General features: G+C 42.7%; 1 protein-coding gene and 1 long non-coding RNA gene across 15 annotated transcripts in view; one reads left to right on the top strand and one right to left on the bottom strand.

Moving 5' to 3' along the window:
- LOC141422604 (uncharacterized) overlaps positions 1-16,927 on the top strand; it is a 182,860-nt gene that overhangs the window by 135,440 nt on the left and 30,493 nt on the right. For 3 of the 14 annotated variants that reach the window (XR_012447306.1, XR_012447300.1, XR_012447299.1), the window contains one exon: positions 11,579-16,447. The exons of the other annotated variants lie outside the window; for them this stretch is intronic. This is a non-coding gene — a long non-coding RNA (uncharacterized lncRNA). Of the gene's footprint in view, positions 1-11,578; positions 16,448-16,927 lie in introns of those variants that run through there. 14 annotated transcript variants of the gene reach the window in all.
- Tagap (T cell activation RhoGTPase activating protein) lies at positions 826-10,872 on the bottom strand. Its single transcript, XM_020179311.2, has 10 exons — positions 10,691-10,872; positions 10,099-10,174; positions 9,955-10,008; positions 9,577-9,643; positions 7,320-7,486; positions 6,503-6,664; positions 5,889-5,998; positions 4,207-4,402; positions 3,536-3,650; positions 826-2,887 (listed from the first exon to the last, which is right to left on the bottom strand). The coding sequence occupies exons 2-10, from the start codon at positions 10,123-10,125 to the stop codon at positions 1,638-1,640; spliced, it is 2,148 nt and encodes a 715-aa protein (XP_020034900.1). The 5' UTR covers positions 10,126-10,174; positions 10,691-10,872; the 3' UTR covers positions 826-1,637.

Genomic DNA, 16,927 nt, shown 5'->3' with positions numbered 1-16,927 from the left:
GGGTCTTTAAAGAGGTAAAGTGAGATCATTAGGGTAGACCCTCATCCAGTATGACTGGTGACATTAAAAGAAGGGGATGCCTGGGGAAGACAATGTGAAGAGACACCGGGAGACCATCACCTGTGTCAAAGAGAGAGGCTTGGAGCAGATGTGTCCTCTCTTCCCTCAGAAGGATCCATCCCTGCTCACACCTTGACCTCAGACTTTCAGCCTAGAACTACAAGACAATATATGTTGTTTAAGTCACCCAGTCCGTGGCACTTTTTATGGCAGCGCTCACCATCTAAGACGTGGGAAATCCTATTTAAAAAGATCAGTGGACTATATGGTTAGAAGTGGGGCTCCCCCTCTGTGTAATATTTGAAATACTCAGTGTACCTTCTCCTCCACATCCAGAGTTAGCAACGATAATGACATTTGTGAGACCTCAGGAACTATAGTGTTTGTCAGCAAACTGTGCTACTCACATGAGCTAGAGGACTTCCAGTCTCATTCCTGCTTTTCTAAAATAAGGAAATTAGGAAGGGCTTTCATGACCTGAGTAGGGTCACATGGAGATCAGGTTAGTGGTAAAGTGGGAATGCATTTGAAGTTTTCTGGTCCCCTGAATGACTGCTCAATGAAAAAAATGGCTTGCTTTGTGGTTTTACAAACTCCTAGAGGACAGAGCTGTGTGTCCTAGACACAGATCTCCTGGCTTGCCTGTTGGTCTGGAATGATGGATAGAGAGTCTACAGATGCCTTTTGAATAAACCAATGTGTAAATAATTTTCTTGGTGGATTTCTGTTAACCGAGGAAAAGGAAGGCAACATGTCCGTAAAGAATGAACTTTTCTTTTCTTCCGAATAAGGAAGGCAGTTTATTGTAGTGAAATTACATTGAAGCTTTACACATGACCCCGGTGCATATGACATTGTCTACCTCCACACTGTTGCATGGGACCCCCTGGCCTACAAAGAACGCAAGGTGCTCTAAAGAGTTAAGCTGGCTGTGATGCATTCCCACCAACCTGTCCATTTGGATTAGATGACTGAAATGATGTGTGCGAGCATTTTTCATAATTTTCATTATGGTCTTTTCCTCACACCAACAACTCCATACACTGAATCTGGTTCTTTCTTCTGTTGTCATCATTAGTTACCACAAGCCTGCTTCACAGAATAAACTTCTATCAGAGATTTAGACATTTCTCCCTAAACAGAGTTTGTGGAAGACATGAAAATCTGCATGACATTTGATGCAACAGTAAAAAAATGCAAAGATGATCTTTTCAACACTAGCATTCCCCAGGGGACAAAGAAAAGTGACTGACCAACAGAAACATTCCCCAGGGGACAAAGAAAAGTGACTGACCAAAAGTACACAAATGTGAGCAGGGATTCCTGAAGACATTCTTTGCACCTAATGCCTTGTCTATCATACATTTTATACACTTGCTGGATATTGCACAATACAGGAACATGCAGATGCTATGTGACACACCACTGTGTAAATGTCCCCACAGAGAAGGGCTCCATGGGGCCTTTGAAAAGAGCTTATTTGTGACTTTTTGGAAAACAGAATCTACAGCAGTTCTTTACACAATCTTGTATTTACAGAGATACCACAAGCTGGCCATGTTGCCAGTCCTCCTTTCCTAAATGTAGGATTCTTTGGCATATTGAAGTTGGTCAGTGTCAAAGACTGGCTGGCTACATCGTCGCCTGAGATAGTCCCGCTTATCCACCTGGACACACTCAGACATGGTCCTCAGCTGGTGATGCTCAGGACTCCTTCGAGTTTCCACAGAGACACTGACCGTCTGGCTCTGTTTCCAGTGCTCAGTGGTGGGAGACAATTTGTGTCCACTAAGTGTCCCCTCACTGTAGATATTCCCTTTGTGGTGAGAAGGTAGAAGAGGAGCTAGTTTGGAGTCCTGGCTGAGCATTCTTGCTCTCATACTTCCAACTGTCTGGCCTCCATAGGCCTCAAGTCTGGACACCTGGTGCTTCATGGCCTCTTGGTAAGATGGTGGGCTCCTTGGACTCCTCTCATCCACCAGCTGGAACACATCATCCATTGAGAGGGCCCAGGATGGTGAGCTGAAGCCCAGAGCTGTTTGGCTGTGGATGTCAGATGTATTTTCCTGGACGATTCGGCCAGCAAGCTGGCCGTCTTTTCTCAAAGCCTTCTTGGCCTGGTCTCTGGTAAGGTCTTTGGCTTTCTCAGACTCAAAGCTGGGGGTTTTGGTCAGCACTTTTTTGTGAGAGGCAAAGGAGAATGACATGGAGTGCTTCTTAATTTCCCTGTTGGGCTTACTGTTTTCAGTCTTTGTGGTGAAAGATTGATGCCTGGTGAAGAAATTTCTTTTGGGACAGGAAGGAGAAGCCAGAGGTGAGCTGTCAGAGGACCCATCCAAGGAGCCACTGGAGATGGCTTTGGGTACCAGTCCCTGTGGCAATGCCAAACCTTGGGTCAGGTTCTTGATCTTCAGGTCCACTGGTCTCTTGGGTTTGCCTTCTGCTGCTGGGAAAACCTCCTCTGGAAATGGGTCTTTAGCCTTCTCACTTTCAAAATGAGAGTCTACCTGGGGTATGAGGGAGTCATCTTCACTTTTTGTTAGTTTTCGGTTTGTCATTTGGCTCTCAAGGCACTCTTGTGTGGGTGACATGCTGGGTTCCGAGAACCTCCTGTCCAGCTGATTGATGGCGCTTTTCAGCCTGGCTACTGTGCTAACGATGGGCTCTAGGCTAAACTCAAAGGTATCCTGTGACGGCCTGTCATCCAAGCCAGCAGCCATGACAGTGGGCAACTGGGGCTGCCTGCTGGGGGAGTGGATAGCACTGGTGGGCTCCACTTCAGGGTCGTTGCTGTCATAGGCAGAGTCATTCTGCAGGGTCGACACATCTGTGGAAAGTTAAGAAACAGTTGGGCTTTTTTGGTCAAGTTCTTTTAGGGATAACATTTATTACAGGTCACCCTATTCAGGCCAATTATGGTACTAGGTGATTTAATTGCCACAAATTTACCTAATGAAATTTTGTGTCTTTCCAAATTTATTTTGAGATGAGAAGAAAAGAAAATGAATGACGGAGGGAGGGAAGGAGGAAGAGAAAGACATAAAAAGAAGAAAAAGGAGAAGGAGAAGGAAGAGATAATGACAGTATTTTTATTTATTGATCTTAAATCTTAGAATTGATCCTTTGGATACTCTTTTATTGGAACAATTTTCATTTTAATGGACTCATATTCCATTAAGTAGAGACAGCTTTCTTACCCCTAGTTCCATAGCTAAAGGTTATATGGTTAGAAACAGCAGTTATCTGTGATTTAGATGGGAAGGAGAAAGTTCCACACTGATGCTGAAAGAGTGTCTGCGGTAAGAAGGAAAACCCGAGACAAGGGTTTTCATGTTTAATGACTTCCTTACAGAATCTAGTCTTGTCTGACTTGTGATCTGTGAAGGCAACTTCTACTTCAAATACCAGGAATAGCTGGGCTGGTGACTGGCATGAATTCCTTATAGTTACAGTCAAATGGCAGAGTGTTTTGTACCTGAACTGTCAGTGTGTTCCAGGGAGTCATCAGAAGTGAGGCGGGAGTGAGCTGGAATGTTCTCCCCAAATATTTCAAAGCAGTTGTCAATGAGGAATTCCACCAGTGTCTTAACCTGTGAGAAAAAAGGATGTTGTCAGCTTAAGGACATTTTTTTTTAGGGAGGGGGCAAATTAGGACACATTTGAGGTCAACTATTATGGAGGTGTCAGAATGAGAACTAGAGATTGTTATACGTTTGAAAATAACATAGTGAAACTTGATAACAATAATATACATTAAAGTTAGAGATTTCATTTTTTTGAGTCATGCATTTTTAAATTGAAAATAAAAAACTTACTTTAAAGTAACTGAAATTTTCATTTAAGCAAGTACTTCCCCATATTATTAGTTGGGCTGACAGAGTGTGATGCTCGTAAGAATAAAACAAAGGGGTTTTCTATCCAAGGAGGCAGAGACATAAAAATCGGTCTTCTAGGACAACTGAGGACAGATAAATGCAGCTTTATGAAGTGCATGTATCTAAGAGAGTGAGCCATGATGAAGAAAGCATTCTGCATTCTAGATTTCTCACTCTCACCCTGAGTCATATTGAGAAATTCAGAATCAGAAGTGTTTCATTGCTTGACTTGAAGACAGAAGGTAGTTTCTTGTATATAGGCAGAACGCACCTTATTGTTCAAGGCCTTCTGGGCCTGGAATGACAAGTTTTGGTCATTCTCTAGGGTGAGCATGTTGGGTCCGATGCAGATGGCCAGATTGCTGGAGTCCATCTTGTTGACTTCAGAGTTCTTGCTGATCAGGTGCAGCACGAAGAGCAGGTGTTTGAGCAGCAGAAGGTTGGGGCGGGGGAGCCGATCTGCAACCCTGGAATGGAGTTAGGGACATCAATTTTCAAGACATGGCTAGCTTTCGCATGGTCTGTTGAGAGATTTCGCCAAAACCAGACTTCCTTTAAAATGAGGAAGGTGCGTTTTCACAAGCAACCTTATGAAATGTTCATTCAGACCCCTCCAGCGGTAACTGACACGGAATAGGCTGGTTAACCATGAGTTCTTTAATAGCACCACCCTTTGTTATCTGGAAGGATCAGAGCCTGTATTAAACACCACAGTTTGCCTTTACATTTGGAAAACCATTTTGTGAATAACCATTTAGCTATGTGGAAATTCTTTGCTTTGAACACCACGAAATCAGGTTTTTTGCTTTTTTTGAGTGGTGATTGCTACATGAAGATCAACTATTTTTATGTCTTCCCAAGAAGTCTGTATGGAGAATAAATCAGCCTATGGCCAAGGCAGTGCTTAAATACCAATAGTATCACAAACAATAGTAAATTTAGATTTTTTTCAGAACTAACTAATGTTTATTGTCTAGTCTGTTCGATTTTTTTTCTTTAAAGTCTCACCTTTTCAAAAAGAAATGAGATTCCAATACATGGATCCTTTTCATTTCTCCGAAGAATTGTTGTTATAAAAGAATTTTATGCCTTAAGTATAAACTTACAGGGATAATCTTAGGATGTTTTGTTTTGGGACAGACACTGACGATCTCATTTCAATAAACACTTTCTGGGCAATATTCAGCCATGGGGGGAACAATTATAACACATAGATAAGCTTTCTTAGGATGCAGCAAAGATGCTGACATTTTAAAATTAGGCATTTAGGGGCTCCCCAGCCCAGCCGTGGCTCAAGTGGTAGAACTCTTGCTTAGCATGCTTGAGGTCCTGGGTTCAATTCCCAGAACCTCAAAAAAAGAAAAAGGTTTAAAAAAAAGTTAGGTATTTATGATTCTTTAGTCACTTATAAGTGACACTTGCATTTACATATGCAATTATCTTTACCCATTGGAATTTGTTCTTACATGGTTTTCATTTTGGTTAATTATAAGAACACAGAATATGCTGTGGAATTTTATGAACAAAGCAATCTTTTCCAAACTGCTGTCCATGCTTTAAGGGATATTTTATGGGAGGACTGTTGCCTTGCATGAACACCAATAATGTAGGTTAATTCCTGGATTCTGCTGGTCAGCCTGAGTTATAGTGTTCAGGTATGATTTTCTCTCACACTTTTTTGAACTCCTTACATTTTTAGACTCTTCTATTTCTTGGGATTTGTGGGCATTAAAATTCACATTCTACTTTTTGAAGAAAGTACTTTCATTTGGCAAAAACTACTTTCTTTAAATATCCAAGGCACCTCCTGGTTTGTATTTTGGGAGTGGATGAGCAATTCCACTTGGATTCCCTAAACATAGTTTCCATGAAACATGAATCACGAAGCACTTCAACAGTTTTATGGAGTAAAAGATGGAGGCTTGGCCTCCTGCAATGACTTTGAGGACTTACTGTTTTAGGGCCTCAATTCTGTCCTCTTCGTTCTGTTTCTCCAGGGCGCCCATCCACTCCTCAAACAGGTCACATGAAAGCAGTTTCAGGGGGATACCTCGGAGGAAGTCCTGGAGGAGGAAAGGGGAGTGTTGACCTGTTTGTACCATGCAGTACACTGGTGTCTTACTTTCACCTTGCTTTTGCTCCATCCTTGTTTTTGCTGGTGCTTCCCTTTACAGACATGCCCCTTCCATTCCTGCATTTGGTTAATCAGAGAGAGCTTCTCTCAAACTCCCATTGTGTCTCAGGAGCTTCCTAAGGACAGCCACAGTAAGAGTCACCATCCCCAGCAAGGTGAATTCTGGGGATCAGAGTTAGAGTTCTGGGCTTGCCCACAGGACATCATAATTGCCTTTTCTCATTAAAATTTTGGGGGGAACTTAATGCATCCCATTCTGTTGAAATCTGGGATCATTGAAACAGATGTGCTTATGTGAATAATTGAAAGGTTTAACTATAAAACCTAAAGTCCAGGGTCAGCTGACTTTGCCTGGGAAGGGCAGAGCCCATTCCTGGTTTCCTGAGGACAGTGCCCAGTGGGCCACTATTTGGCACAAATGTGGTGGGCTCACCTTGAAGACCACAGCCAGGAGGTGCACAGGGAGCCCTGCAAGGTCCATGGTGCCTCCACAGTTGAGCTCCTCCTTCAGTTCCTTGCGGGCTTTCTCACTGGCTGCTTTCCTGAATATTCCTTCTGTTGAAGGGCCTTTAAGGCAGAGAACAGTGAGAATGTCCTATAGGAGCAGATATAGAAACGAGAAATGGTTATCCATGGCTTAGAGACAGAAAATTTACTGCTACTGACACATGAAAATCTAGGTAAAGTTTGGAGAAAGAAAATTAAAATAATGTATGTGAACAGTCCCTAACTTTACCTGTCATAAAATATCCACTCTATTAAAAACTAGTTATTTTTATTATATAAAGAGAGTCTTAATAAGGCTTTTGAGGTCTCTCTTTATCCTGCCATTTTTCTAAAAGGAGGTGCATTGTGAAAGTTCTAATTTTTCACATGCTAAAATTGCTTTGGGGCTCTCTTTTCAAATAGTTCCATAGAAACTTTGGATTTCTGATATATGGTCTCAGCTCCATCTCTGCCTGCTGACTTTTCAGAAGCTGTAAAATTTCAGCCTTCTTAAATATGTGAAGTCAGAGGACATGTCTGAGGGCCCCTTACTCTGAGCCCATTGGCAAATGCAACTGATTTCTGGAAGGCAGGCAGGCAGATCCTCACCCTACTGTACTCAGGTGCAGAACAACCACTTTCAAGAGTGGGAAATTCTAAAGATCAGCCCCATTGAGTTCAGTATGAGCTTCACATTCAGATTTCCCAGGGACTTTTCACATGAGAAAAAGCAGAAGTAGGCTCAGGAATAAACACACACCTACCTGAATAGGTCTTGGGAGTGTATCATTTTCACCACAGATAATTGACAAAGGCTGATCAAATAGTGACACTTTCAACTCTGGCTCCAGGGACCCAGAGAAATCTGAGGAAGGGGAGAGTCTTTTCATGAGAAATGGCCAGGACAACACTTTCTTTCTCTTCTTAATTTCTACAGCCAAGAAAACAAGGGAAACAGAAAAATAGGATTACAATATTATTAAGCAAAGATCCAGATAAGAAAATGGATATCGTTTGTCATATAATGTCATCTATAGTGTGCCATGTGGAGAAAATAATTTTGAAAACCCCAGAAAGCAAAGGGCATGACTCTTCATATAGAAAACTGAACCCCAAAACAACTATGGTGTTACCAGGGCAACCAGCCCCTAAACATCAACACCAGGGTTCCTCAAAGGCCCCACCTTTCCTGTTTTTTCTTCACCAGCTAATTTTGCTAAAGAAAACTATCAAAACCTAACAGTGCAGGTCATAAACAATCATCTTAACATTTTCAGTCTAATAACTACAGAGAACATTCCTGATTAATGGGGGTTATTTTAATTTCTTCCTTTGAAATCGAAACTTATAAGGAGAGGAAGTGACTTGCTTAAGACCTTTTTGAAGGCTCAGTCTGGCCATTCTTTTTTTTTTTTTTTTCTTTTTCATCCTTTATTGTTGTGCTGGGTGTGGGTACATTGTGCCATTTACAAAGGTTCTTACAATGTATCAAATATATCATACTTGAATTCTCCCCCTCCACCACTCTCCTTTATCACTCCTCCCTGATTCCTTTTTTTTTTTTTTCTTTTATTATTCATATGTGCATACAAGGCTTGGTTTATTTCTCCCCCCTGCCCCCACCCCCTCCCTTACCACCCACTCCACCCCCTCCCGCTCCCCCCCTCAATACCCAGCAGAAACTATTTTGCCCTTATCTCTAATTTTGTTGTAGAGAGAGTATAAGCAATAATAGGAAGGAACAAGGGGTTTTGCTGGTTGAGATAAGGATAGCTATACAGGGCATTGACTCACATTGATTTCCTGTGCGTGGGTGTTACCTTCTAGGTTAATTCTTTTTAATCTAACCTTTTCTCTAGTTCCTGGTCCCCTTTTCCTATTGGCCTCAGTTGCTTTAAGGTATCTGCTTTAGTTTCTCTGCATTAAGGGCAACAAATGCTAGCTAGTTTTTTAGGTGTCTTACCTATCCTCACCCCTCCCTTGTGTGCTCTCGCTTTTATCATGTGCTCATAGTCCAATCCCCTTGTTGTGTTTGCCCTTGATCTAATGTCCACATATGAGGGAGAACATACGATTTTTGGTCTTTTGAGCCAGGCTAACCTCACTCAGAATGATGTTCTCCAATTCCATCCATTTACCAGAGAATGATAACATTTCGTTCTTCTTCATGGCTGCATAAAATTCCATTGTGTATAGATACCACATTTTCTTTTTTCATCCTCCCCAACCATGCTAGCACTGAGCAGCCACTAGAGGGAGCTGCTTCATCCAGGGCATCTGATCTTCCCAGTCTGCTGCTTTAGGACCAAGCAAGAGCAGCACAAATTGCTTCCAAAAGACTTGAGCCTAGACCTGGACATTGGGAACTACCAGTACAACTTTGCCAAAAATTCTATCCTCCCCAAATCTAGGACACATGTGTGCAATAGGTATTGTCTCTCAAAAGTTTCCTTCTTTTTTTCCTTCCTTTCTTTCCTCCTCTCTTTTTCTAATTATAAAGGCGACATTTTTTAAATGACTGACAAACATTCCTACACATTTTAAACTGAAAAGTGGTAGAAGGATGTGAGTGAAATGGCCTGCCTTTTCAAAAGGACTGAGTCAGGGTTACATTATATTGAAATGCATTATGAGAATTAAGCACAAATAGTAGTTTTTTGGGATTTGAGGTTAGCAATAGCTGCTTCCTGGGCTCTTAAACACATCTGTGTTAGAGAAGGAAGAACATGGAAAAGGCACTGTGTATTTTTTCAAATGTATGCATGCTTTTATTATCAAAGTATCAGAAAACCTGCAGCAGGGCTGGGGGAACTGGCTTCCCAGAGCACCTTCCTTCTCACAGCACTCCTGCCTCTAGTGAGCTCAGCATGCCCACCAGTTAAGGGTTAATGTTCTGCGGTCTTTAACAGAACACTAAAAAAAAAAAAAATTCCTGGTAAAGTAAGAGCCCTGCGGTTTTGCAAACCAAGAACTCTGGTTGCTAGCACTCACAGAAAAGATCTGTTTGTTTTCAAAACTCACCAATCAGCTGGCAAATGCTGTCTTCACTCTGACATGATGTCAACAGGGGATGTTCCTTGATATCACCCTGAAATGTATTTATTTCAGTTAAAATAATGACTGGAGAAGCCTATCTAGACTTTCTTAACAAAATACATGCACAAAATTTCCATCTTAAAAGTTAATTCAATATAGTGCACTGATTTTTTTCTCTGGCTTCTAGAATCAACGTTATTGTCTTAATTGTTGTTATAGAAGATCTCAATTGAGGTGTATTATTTACTGTACTTAGGATGCGCTTTTTCTACTCTAATAATTAAACAATCCAAATACTATTTAATTAAAGCTATGTTCTATATTCCCAGAGTGCAAATGAAGTTCTAAAAATTACTTTCTTACCTCTGACTGACACTCAATCCATGACTCCATATTATTGGCATTTAGTGTTTTTGACTAAAAGAGAGAAAAAAGTACACTCAGTAAGGGTCTTTTGGCTCCTGCCTCTGGAAAACGTGAACAAGTGAATATGAAAGGAGCACATACGGCATCGACGCTGCTCCTCAGCTTCATTGGTGTCTGTCCGGAGGTGGATTTCACTCCAGTGGGGCTTTGATTCTGTCTGTCATAAACATACAGGAAAGAGTGAGGATGTAGAATAATTGGCTAATTTCATCGCCACTTTGCCAAAACCACAGAACTGGAATCTATTAGATAGAAGAGTTTTCTTTTGAAGCCCGACCCTGTCACCAAATGTCATCTGCTATAAAGAATAGCATCTGAACACACTCATTTTTAAATTCTTTAAGCCGGTGTCTTTACCATGCCAAACTGTTATTCCGTATTACATTCCTATAAAAAAATCTGAATATCAATTACAATAACAGCTAATGTTTTTTGGGGTGGTGTTCACAGGCACTTGTATTTAGTGCTCTGAATTGATTTCATCTAGCCCAAATAGAAAAGACCTTATTCCCAGGCTGCTATTTACATAGCATCTACACCCTTCACATAGGGCTGTCTCTCTTACCATTGCGCCTTCCCGGTGTCCCTGTTTTCTGTTGCCTAAGGTCTTCCTGTCCCTTGCCCAGCTAGGCAGCATTTCCCCCCGCCCACCCTACTGATCTATTGCACTTACCCTTGGAAGGTCTCTAGCCAAGGTTCCTTTACCTCCGCTGATCTGTGGAAAACAGAAGACACAGCATAACACTCTGCTTCTACTAATCCACTGACAGACAGACAGACTGAGCTCCTGGTCCTCACGTGCTGTGCACTATAAACGGTGGGGGCGGGCAGGTGGAAACTCAGAATATTACTGGGACCGGAAGGAACATCATGGGCTGTCACACAGTCAAAACCAGCCAGACATTGCACAGCTCTCATTTCCTCATTCCTTTTAGGGCAGTGACCATTTTTCCCCACCCCACACCCCTTCTTCCACTTCAAAGTAAAACAATCTGTAAACTACGAGGGGTGGAAAAGATGACATTCAGTGCATAGGTGAAGGCTGTGCTTAATGTCAGAGGTGGGATGTGTGAATCAAAGATTGTGTTATTCTGTGTATAAACATCGTTTTATTTTCTAAGGTGGTAATTTCAGGTTCCTGCCCCCTTTCATTGCTATTTGAGAGCTGTTTCCCCTCTACCCACCCACCATCTTCTCTGTCTACCAGAAGCCAGCATTGATTAGCACCCTGCGTGCAGGACACTGTCACAGACCAGAAAGAAACCCAAAACATGGTCCCTCCTATGAGAAATGATCACCATCAAAAGCCAGATCAGTTTCTTTGGAAGTAGGAAAAGAGCCCACTAGAGCCACCTGTCAACACATTAACCCCTTTCTCCTTTTCCTAACTCCTAGTCAAAATGCTTAATGCTTAATGTATAACCAGAAGAGTTCTAATTCTGACACAGAGGAGAAAAATACCCCCAAATCCTGTGGGTCAGACCAATTGAAAGTGGGAAGAGGTTGGGGGAGACTTCATCTTAGCCTCTGTGTAAGAGAGAAGTTTTGGTCTTTTCTATAGCCAGGAGGCTCGAGAGACATCCACTCCCATACTCCAGCAGAAGGGACCCACACACAGAGCCAGACTCGCATGGTGCCGGCCGGGACTGTTTTGCAACGCTGAGGACCAGCAGCGTTTGACTGCATCTGATGGTACGGTTGGCTCCCACCGTAGAATGTTGAGTGAAAGAAGCCAGACACATAGGAGATCGTCCGTTAACACGAAGCACAAAAACAGCAAGAGCCATCTGCCCTGTGGGAAGCCTGGAGCCATCCAAAGGGGATGGCTAGCGATTTCAAGGGACCAGATGGGGCCTTTGAAAGGTGCACTTCTGGAGCGGGGTGCTACTAAATTATGTGCACGTTTCTGTATGGATTATTCTTTTAGGAAAAGCTTTACTCTAATTTAGCTTCACTCATCAGCAGCACCTTCAGTCCCCAAACCTTTTCAGATCCATAGCTCTATTGTCTTTCGTCAGCAGAGATCCTTATGAGGCATGTTTTGGGATATCATAGCATGAAGCAGATGAAATGGGTCCTGTAATTTGGTGTCTCCATGGTTTCCAGGATTCTGCAGGAGACACTCCCTCTCTGAAAACTGCCACCTGACAGTACCAGAGTCCCCACCACCCCCAAGGCTCCTACAGACGCCACACCCCCTCCTGCCTTCAAACCCCAAATCACTGCGTTTTTAAAATTAAAAAAAGACATTTTTGGACTCAAGATGTAGTTCACTGGTAGAGTGCTTGCCTAGCATTTGTGAGGCTATGGGTTCAATCCCCAGCACTGAAAAAAAAAATTATGCCATGCCTTGCCTGGTGCTAGTCACATAGTAGGTACTCAACAATTTCTGAATAAATCCATTTACTTATAAAATAGTCACCATGGAATGTTTCTATAGTATTCTATACAATACATATTCTTTGTTGGGCTATATATTAAACTTTCTTTACCTGAAAACTTACAGTACACATTCTACCAGTGTTTTAAAACTGTGATTTTTTTCATTCATTCTTTTTTTCTTTTTTTTGCCATGGAATTCTAGATTCAAGGAAGATTGTTCTAGAATCCTAACATGTCCTGTGCCACTTAACAGCAGGACACATTCTGAGAGCTGTGTCCATAGATAACCATTTTGTCACGGTGCGAATGTCGTATTTACCCATGAGGGTGGCTACAACATCTCTGGGGGGTGTCACCTTCTGTGGCCATTGTTGTATGTACAGTCTGTTGTTGAATGAAATGTTGTTATGTGGCACATGAATGTTTATGAAAATACACAGAAATGTTTTGAATGATTTCTCTGATGGGAGAAGAATGGGAAATCAGAAACCACGGGCAAGTGAATGGTCACTTGCCTTTTCTCCTGGCAAAGCCAAGCTGGTGGCTGTCATGGAGAGCCCAGAAAGTTCAAGTTTCGGTCTATATCAGCAGTTCTCAAAGTGCATTCAGGGACCCTTGGGAGTCCCTTGACCCTTTCGGGGGGGGGGGCGTTCAAATTACTTTTGAAATAATACTAAGATGCTACTTGCCTTTTCTCTCCTTAAGACAGGATATCTCTATGTAGTCCAGGCTGGCTTTGAACTTGCAATTTTCCTGTCTCAGCTTGCTGAGTGCTGGGATTATATGTATGAACCACCACACCTGCTTGCTTATTTATTTTGATTTTGCTTTTGAGGCAGGTTCTTACTATATTGCCCAGCCTGACCTCACATTTATGGACTCAAGGGATCCTCCCTGCCCAGCTGGGACTGCCCGCTGCCTTTAAAATTCTCATTCTCTAGAGAACACAATGGCATTCTACAGAGGCTACACGGGGTGCAATGCTCAGGTGGCCAGGAAATACAACCCTGTAGATTCTTGTGTTTGTTTTAAGATTTTCCCAGTCTTAACTTCTCATGTTGGTCAAAGCCATTTAGAGTTGTTAATTTTATAAAGGGTCACTAATCAAAAAGTTTGAGAGCTGCTAACTTCTGTTGCATGTGTGCTGCATGCTTGTGTGTCATTTTGCCTGTTACCTTCACCCTGATAGCCAGACCCATTTTCAATGAAAATCCTCCAGGAATGTTGTTGGATGATTCTTCATTCCACATCTTATCATTTAATCCACAGTTTTGACAAGTCTTACAAGCACACAAAATAGCCCTCCCTGCTCCTGTAAATCCATGATGCTCTGCTTGTCCCTCCATGACAGCTCTGTGCCTGCAGCTGACCCATGTGGTCTTTGGCCTCTTTCCTCCAGTTCTGGTTCTCAAGTCTTACTTACTTCTCAGTTCTGCTAATGAGACAAATCTCCCCCGCAGTGAGCCTGGCCACCAACGTATGTCAATGAGAAAAGTGGGCAAGTCACTTGAACACAGCAGGTGTCATTTGGATATATACTTTTAAAGCTTTTTGACTTTCTAAAGTGCGATTTGGTGCTGGAATTATATTTCCTCATACAGAGGACAATGTCTTTAAATTTATTATGAAATATAGCAAGAAACAGACATCCACATATGTGTACATATAAACATGTTCATTTTAGTAACAACTATTTTGAAAAGAGTAAAAGGTTACTCGGCATGCTGGGCACTCTAACATCAGCCTTAGAGAACCCCACCACCCCCAGAGTTCAGCTCAAGCCCAATCTCCTCTAAGAAACTCTTCAGATTGGATCAAATTCCCTGCCCAGCCCTGCAGCAGCCTCACCCACTAGGCGGAATCTCCAGAAAGCAGGAACCAGTGGTCTCTTTTATTCTTATGGATGCTGGTGTACCGTGTTGTACACAGTAGACATGTACTGTACTTTAATTATTTTCCCTTCCTAAGACTATGTGATGAAATGAGATCACTGAAAATTCACTGATAGTGAAATTCCTGCTTAGCCTTTGTTCCTGTCTTTGCTTCATTTTTGCACCATGTAGCAGGGACCCCTCGTGTGGAGCTGGATGGATGTAGAGGACAGCCTCTGCTGACAGCCCTTGCTCTCACCATTGGCAGGTGTGTGTATGCACAGCTGTGCTTTAGATCTGGGTACCTGGAATTTCAGTTCTGCGGTAAATTCAGTTCTCAGGTAAGCCTCATCCAAGGTGAGCATGAGACAGTAGACTCAGCTCAGGAGTTGTAGATTTCTGTTAGGAGAGTGGAGGGTGTGTTGCAGAGGAGGGCCCATCTTGGATTGTAGATCCAAGTGGATGCCTGTCCGTCCCTGGGGTCTTTTTCCTTGGGTGTGGAGGTGGCTGAAGCCCTGGAAATCAGGGCTGAGAATAAAGATTCACCACCTTGTTGTCTTGATAAGTCCTCTGCCAGACGGGGCCTCACATTTAAATGAGGGCCTGGGATCCCGTAATCTGCCAAGTACCCACCTTGCTTGCTAAGTTTCCATGTCTCCCTGCTTCTCCTCTAAGAAACTTCTAGGAAAGTCCATGTGTGGGTGGGATGCAGCTGGAAGAAGTGTTTCAACACTCCCCAGATCCAAGGCTCACAGAGGGCCCAAGGGCTGATGGAGCGTATGGATGCAGACTGAGCCCTAGTACATGAAGCCCACAGATGTCTGGCTCAATATTTTTCCTGAAGGAAAAGGTCTGTCCATCTGTCCTGCAACCCCTCATTGTTACATGAGGGAGGCCGAACTTCATGGCTTACTGGGACCACTATGTCCCCGAAATAGGCAGAGTACATTGCATCTTGCAGAATAGTTTGCTATGCCCATAAATGCCTACATTTCTGTGGTGGTGGGTGCACATATTTTAAATTCACTTCTCAGATCTTTGTGATAATTAATTTGTTTGTGTTGGAATGCACCCTAGTTCAGCATAAAATAAACGTTGAAGAACTCAGTGTCTTTAGAAAGTCGGCTTGAAAAGTAAGAAAGGCTAGGACACAACAATCTTTCTAACTTGCCTTCCCCACTTACTGAGATCGTATGAAGATTTGATAAATTATCTTGAGAGAAGGTGATTGGAATCTGTGTTGCTGGTGATACAAATTACCATGGTGCCACAGGCAGAGTGTCAACTAATTTCATATATCACCTTTAAAACCCAATAATCGCCTCTTTTGGAAGACATTTTGGCCTGAAAAATTGCACAAAGAAAACAATATCAAATAGGGTGTGACAGCACCCATCCCTACCCTATAATGGAGTAGATTTTTTAAAAAAGAAAAATGGAGAAAACTATGGAAACTGAGGTTTACATATCGGTAGCTTTCAAAGTTCATGTGTGGCATGTTAAAAAATCTGGACCAAAAAAAGTGTTGAATTGATGGGAAAATGGTTAGTTAGCTCCATGTTTTCACTGTAGTTTCTTTTTTTTTAACTTAGCACTTCCTTTTGTCATATGAAAACCATTATCCAGGGCTTTTACCTCCCTGTATAAAATTTTTTTGAAGTATTTGTTATTTGAATGTGTGTGGTCCCTCTCTCAAATGCTGCGCCTTATTTGGAGTCTCCTGAGAAATTCTCTTAGCAATGGCCTCCAAAGGTGGCTGATGGGCCTGGGCAGTGTGGGAACAGCCACCTGGTGCCTGCCCAGGGAGGGTTGAGGGTCTTCAACCAGAAGACAAGCTCCAGCCTGACTGGAATGGGCTTTTTTATGATTAGGGTCTTTGCTCTTTGGGTGGCTTTATCTTTTCATGGTCCCTTTTAGGGCACGTGCAGCCAGTCATGGACCACTCAGCAGGTCCTTTACTCCTGGGAGGCTAGAACTGTTGTGTGCCTTCTTTTCTAGGGAATGGAAACCTTTCTGAGATGCTCATCCAGACTGGCTCTGATTTAGCTTCTACGAGCCACCCTGGGAGAGTCATGTAAAGCTAGTGTCCTCTTCTGTATGAAAGGGCAGAGAGCGCCTGGTAAGCCTGATACAACTTCCCACAGAGAAAAGTGCATGAATGAGAACCAACCCAGAGCAAGGGCACATGGAGGCTGGCCGTGGCAGAATGGCTGTCATCTGATACATAATGCTCAGTCCTCGCCTTCCGAGGTGCCTCCTGGAATAGCAGAGACCAGACCCTGGTAGCATTCCTTATCTTTCCACTTCTGGGCTCTTCCTGCAGAAGCAAGAATCCAGTTTTCTCCTGCCTTTGGGTCATAATATGTTATAGGAAACACTGGAAATCACCAGACACGTTTTTACAAACTCTTACATCGTTCCTAAATTTTACAAATGTTGACTGGAAAACTGAGCCCAAATGCCATTTCTCTGACATGTGTCCTGTGTGAAATCTTTAGGAAACGTCGAACGGCAACCATTTTTTCAGATCTGTGGCATGGTGGTGGTCAAGCCAGGTGTGTATGGGAACCTTCAAGCACAGATGGCAGCCTCATCCGAGAGCTGCTGATGTAGCAGATCTTGGATGGACCTAAGAATGTGCATTGCTTCCGGAGAGG

Source organism: Castor canadensis, chromosome 1, assembly GCF_047511655.1.
Source record: "Castor canadensis chromosome 1, mCasCan1.hap1v2, whole genome shotgun sequence".
Classification (NCBI taxonomy): domain Eukaryota; kingdom Metazoa; phylum Chordata; class Mammalia; order Rodentia; family Castoridae; genus Castor; species Castor canadensis.
Note: the sequence above shows the minus strand (reverse complement) of the source record. Positions and strands in the feature narration are given on the sequence as shown.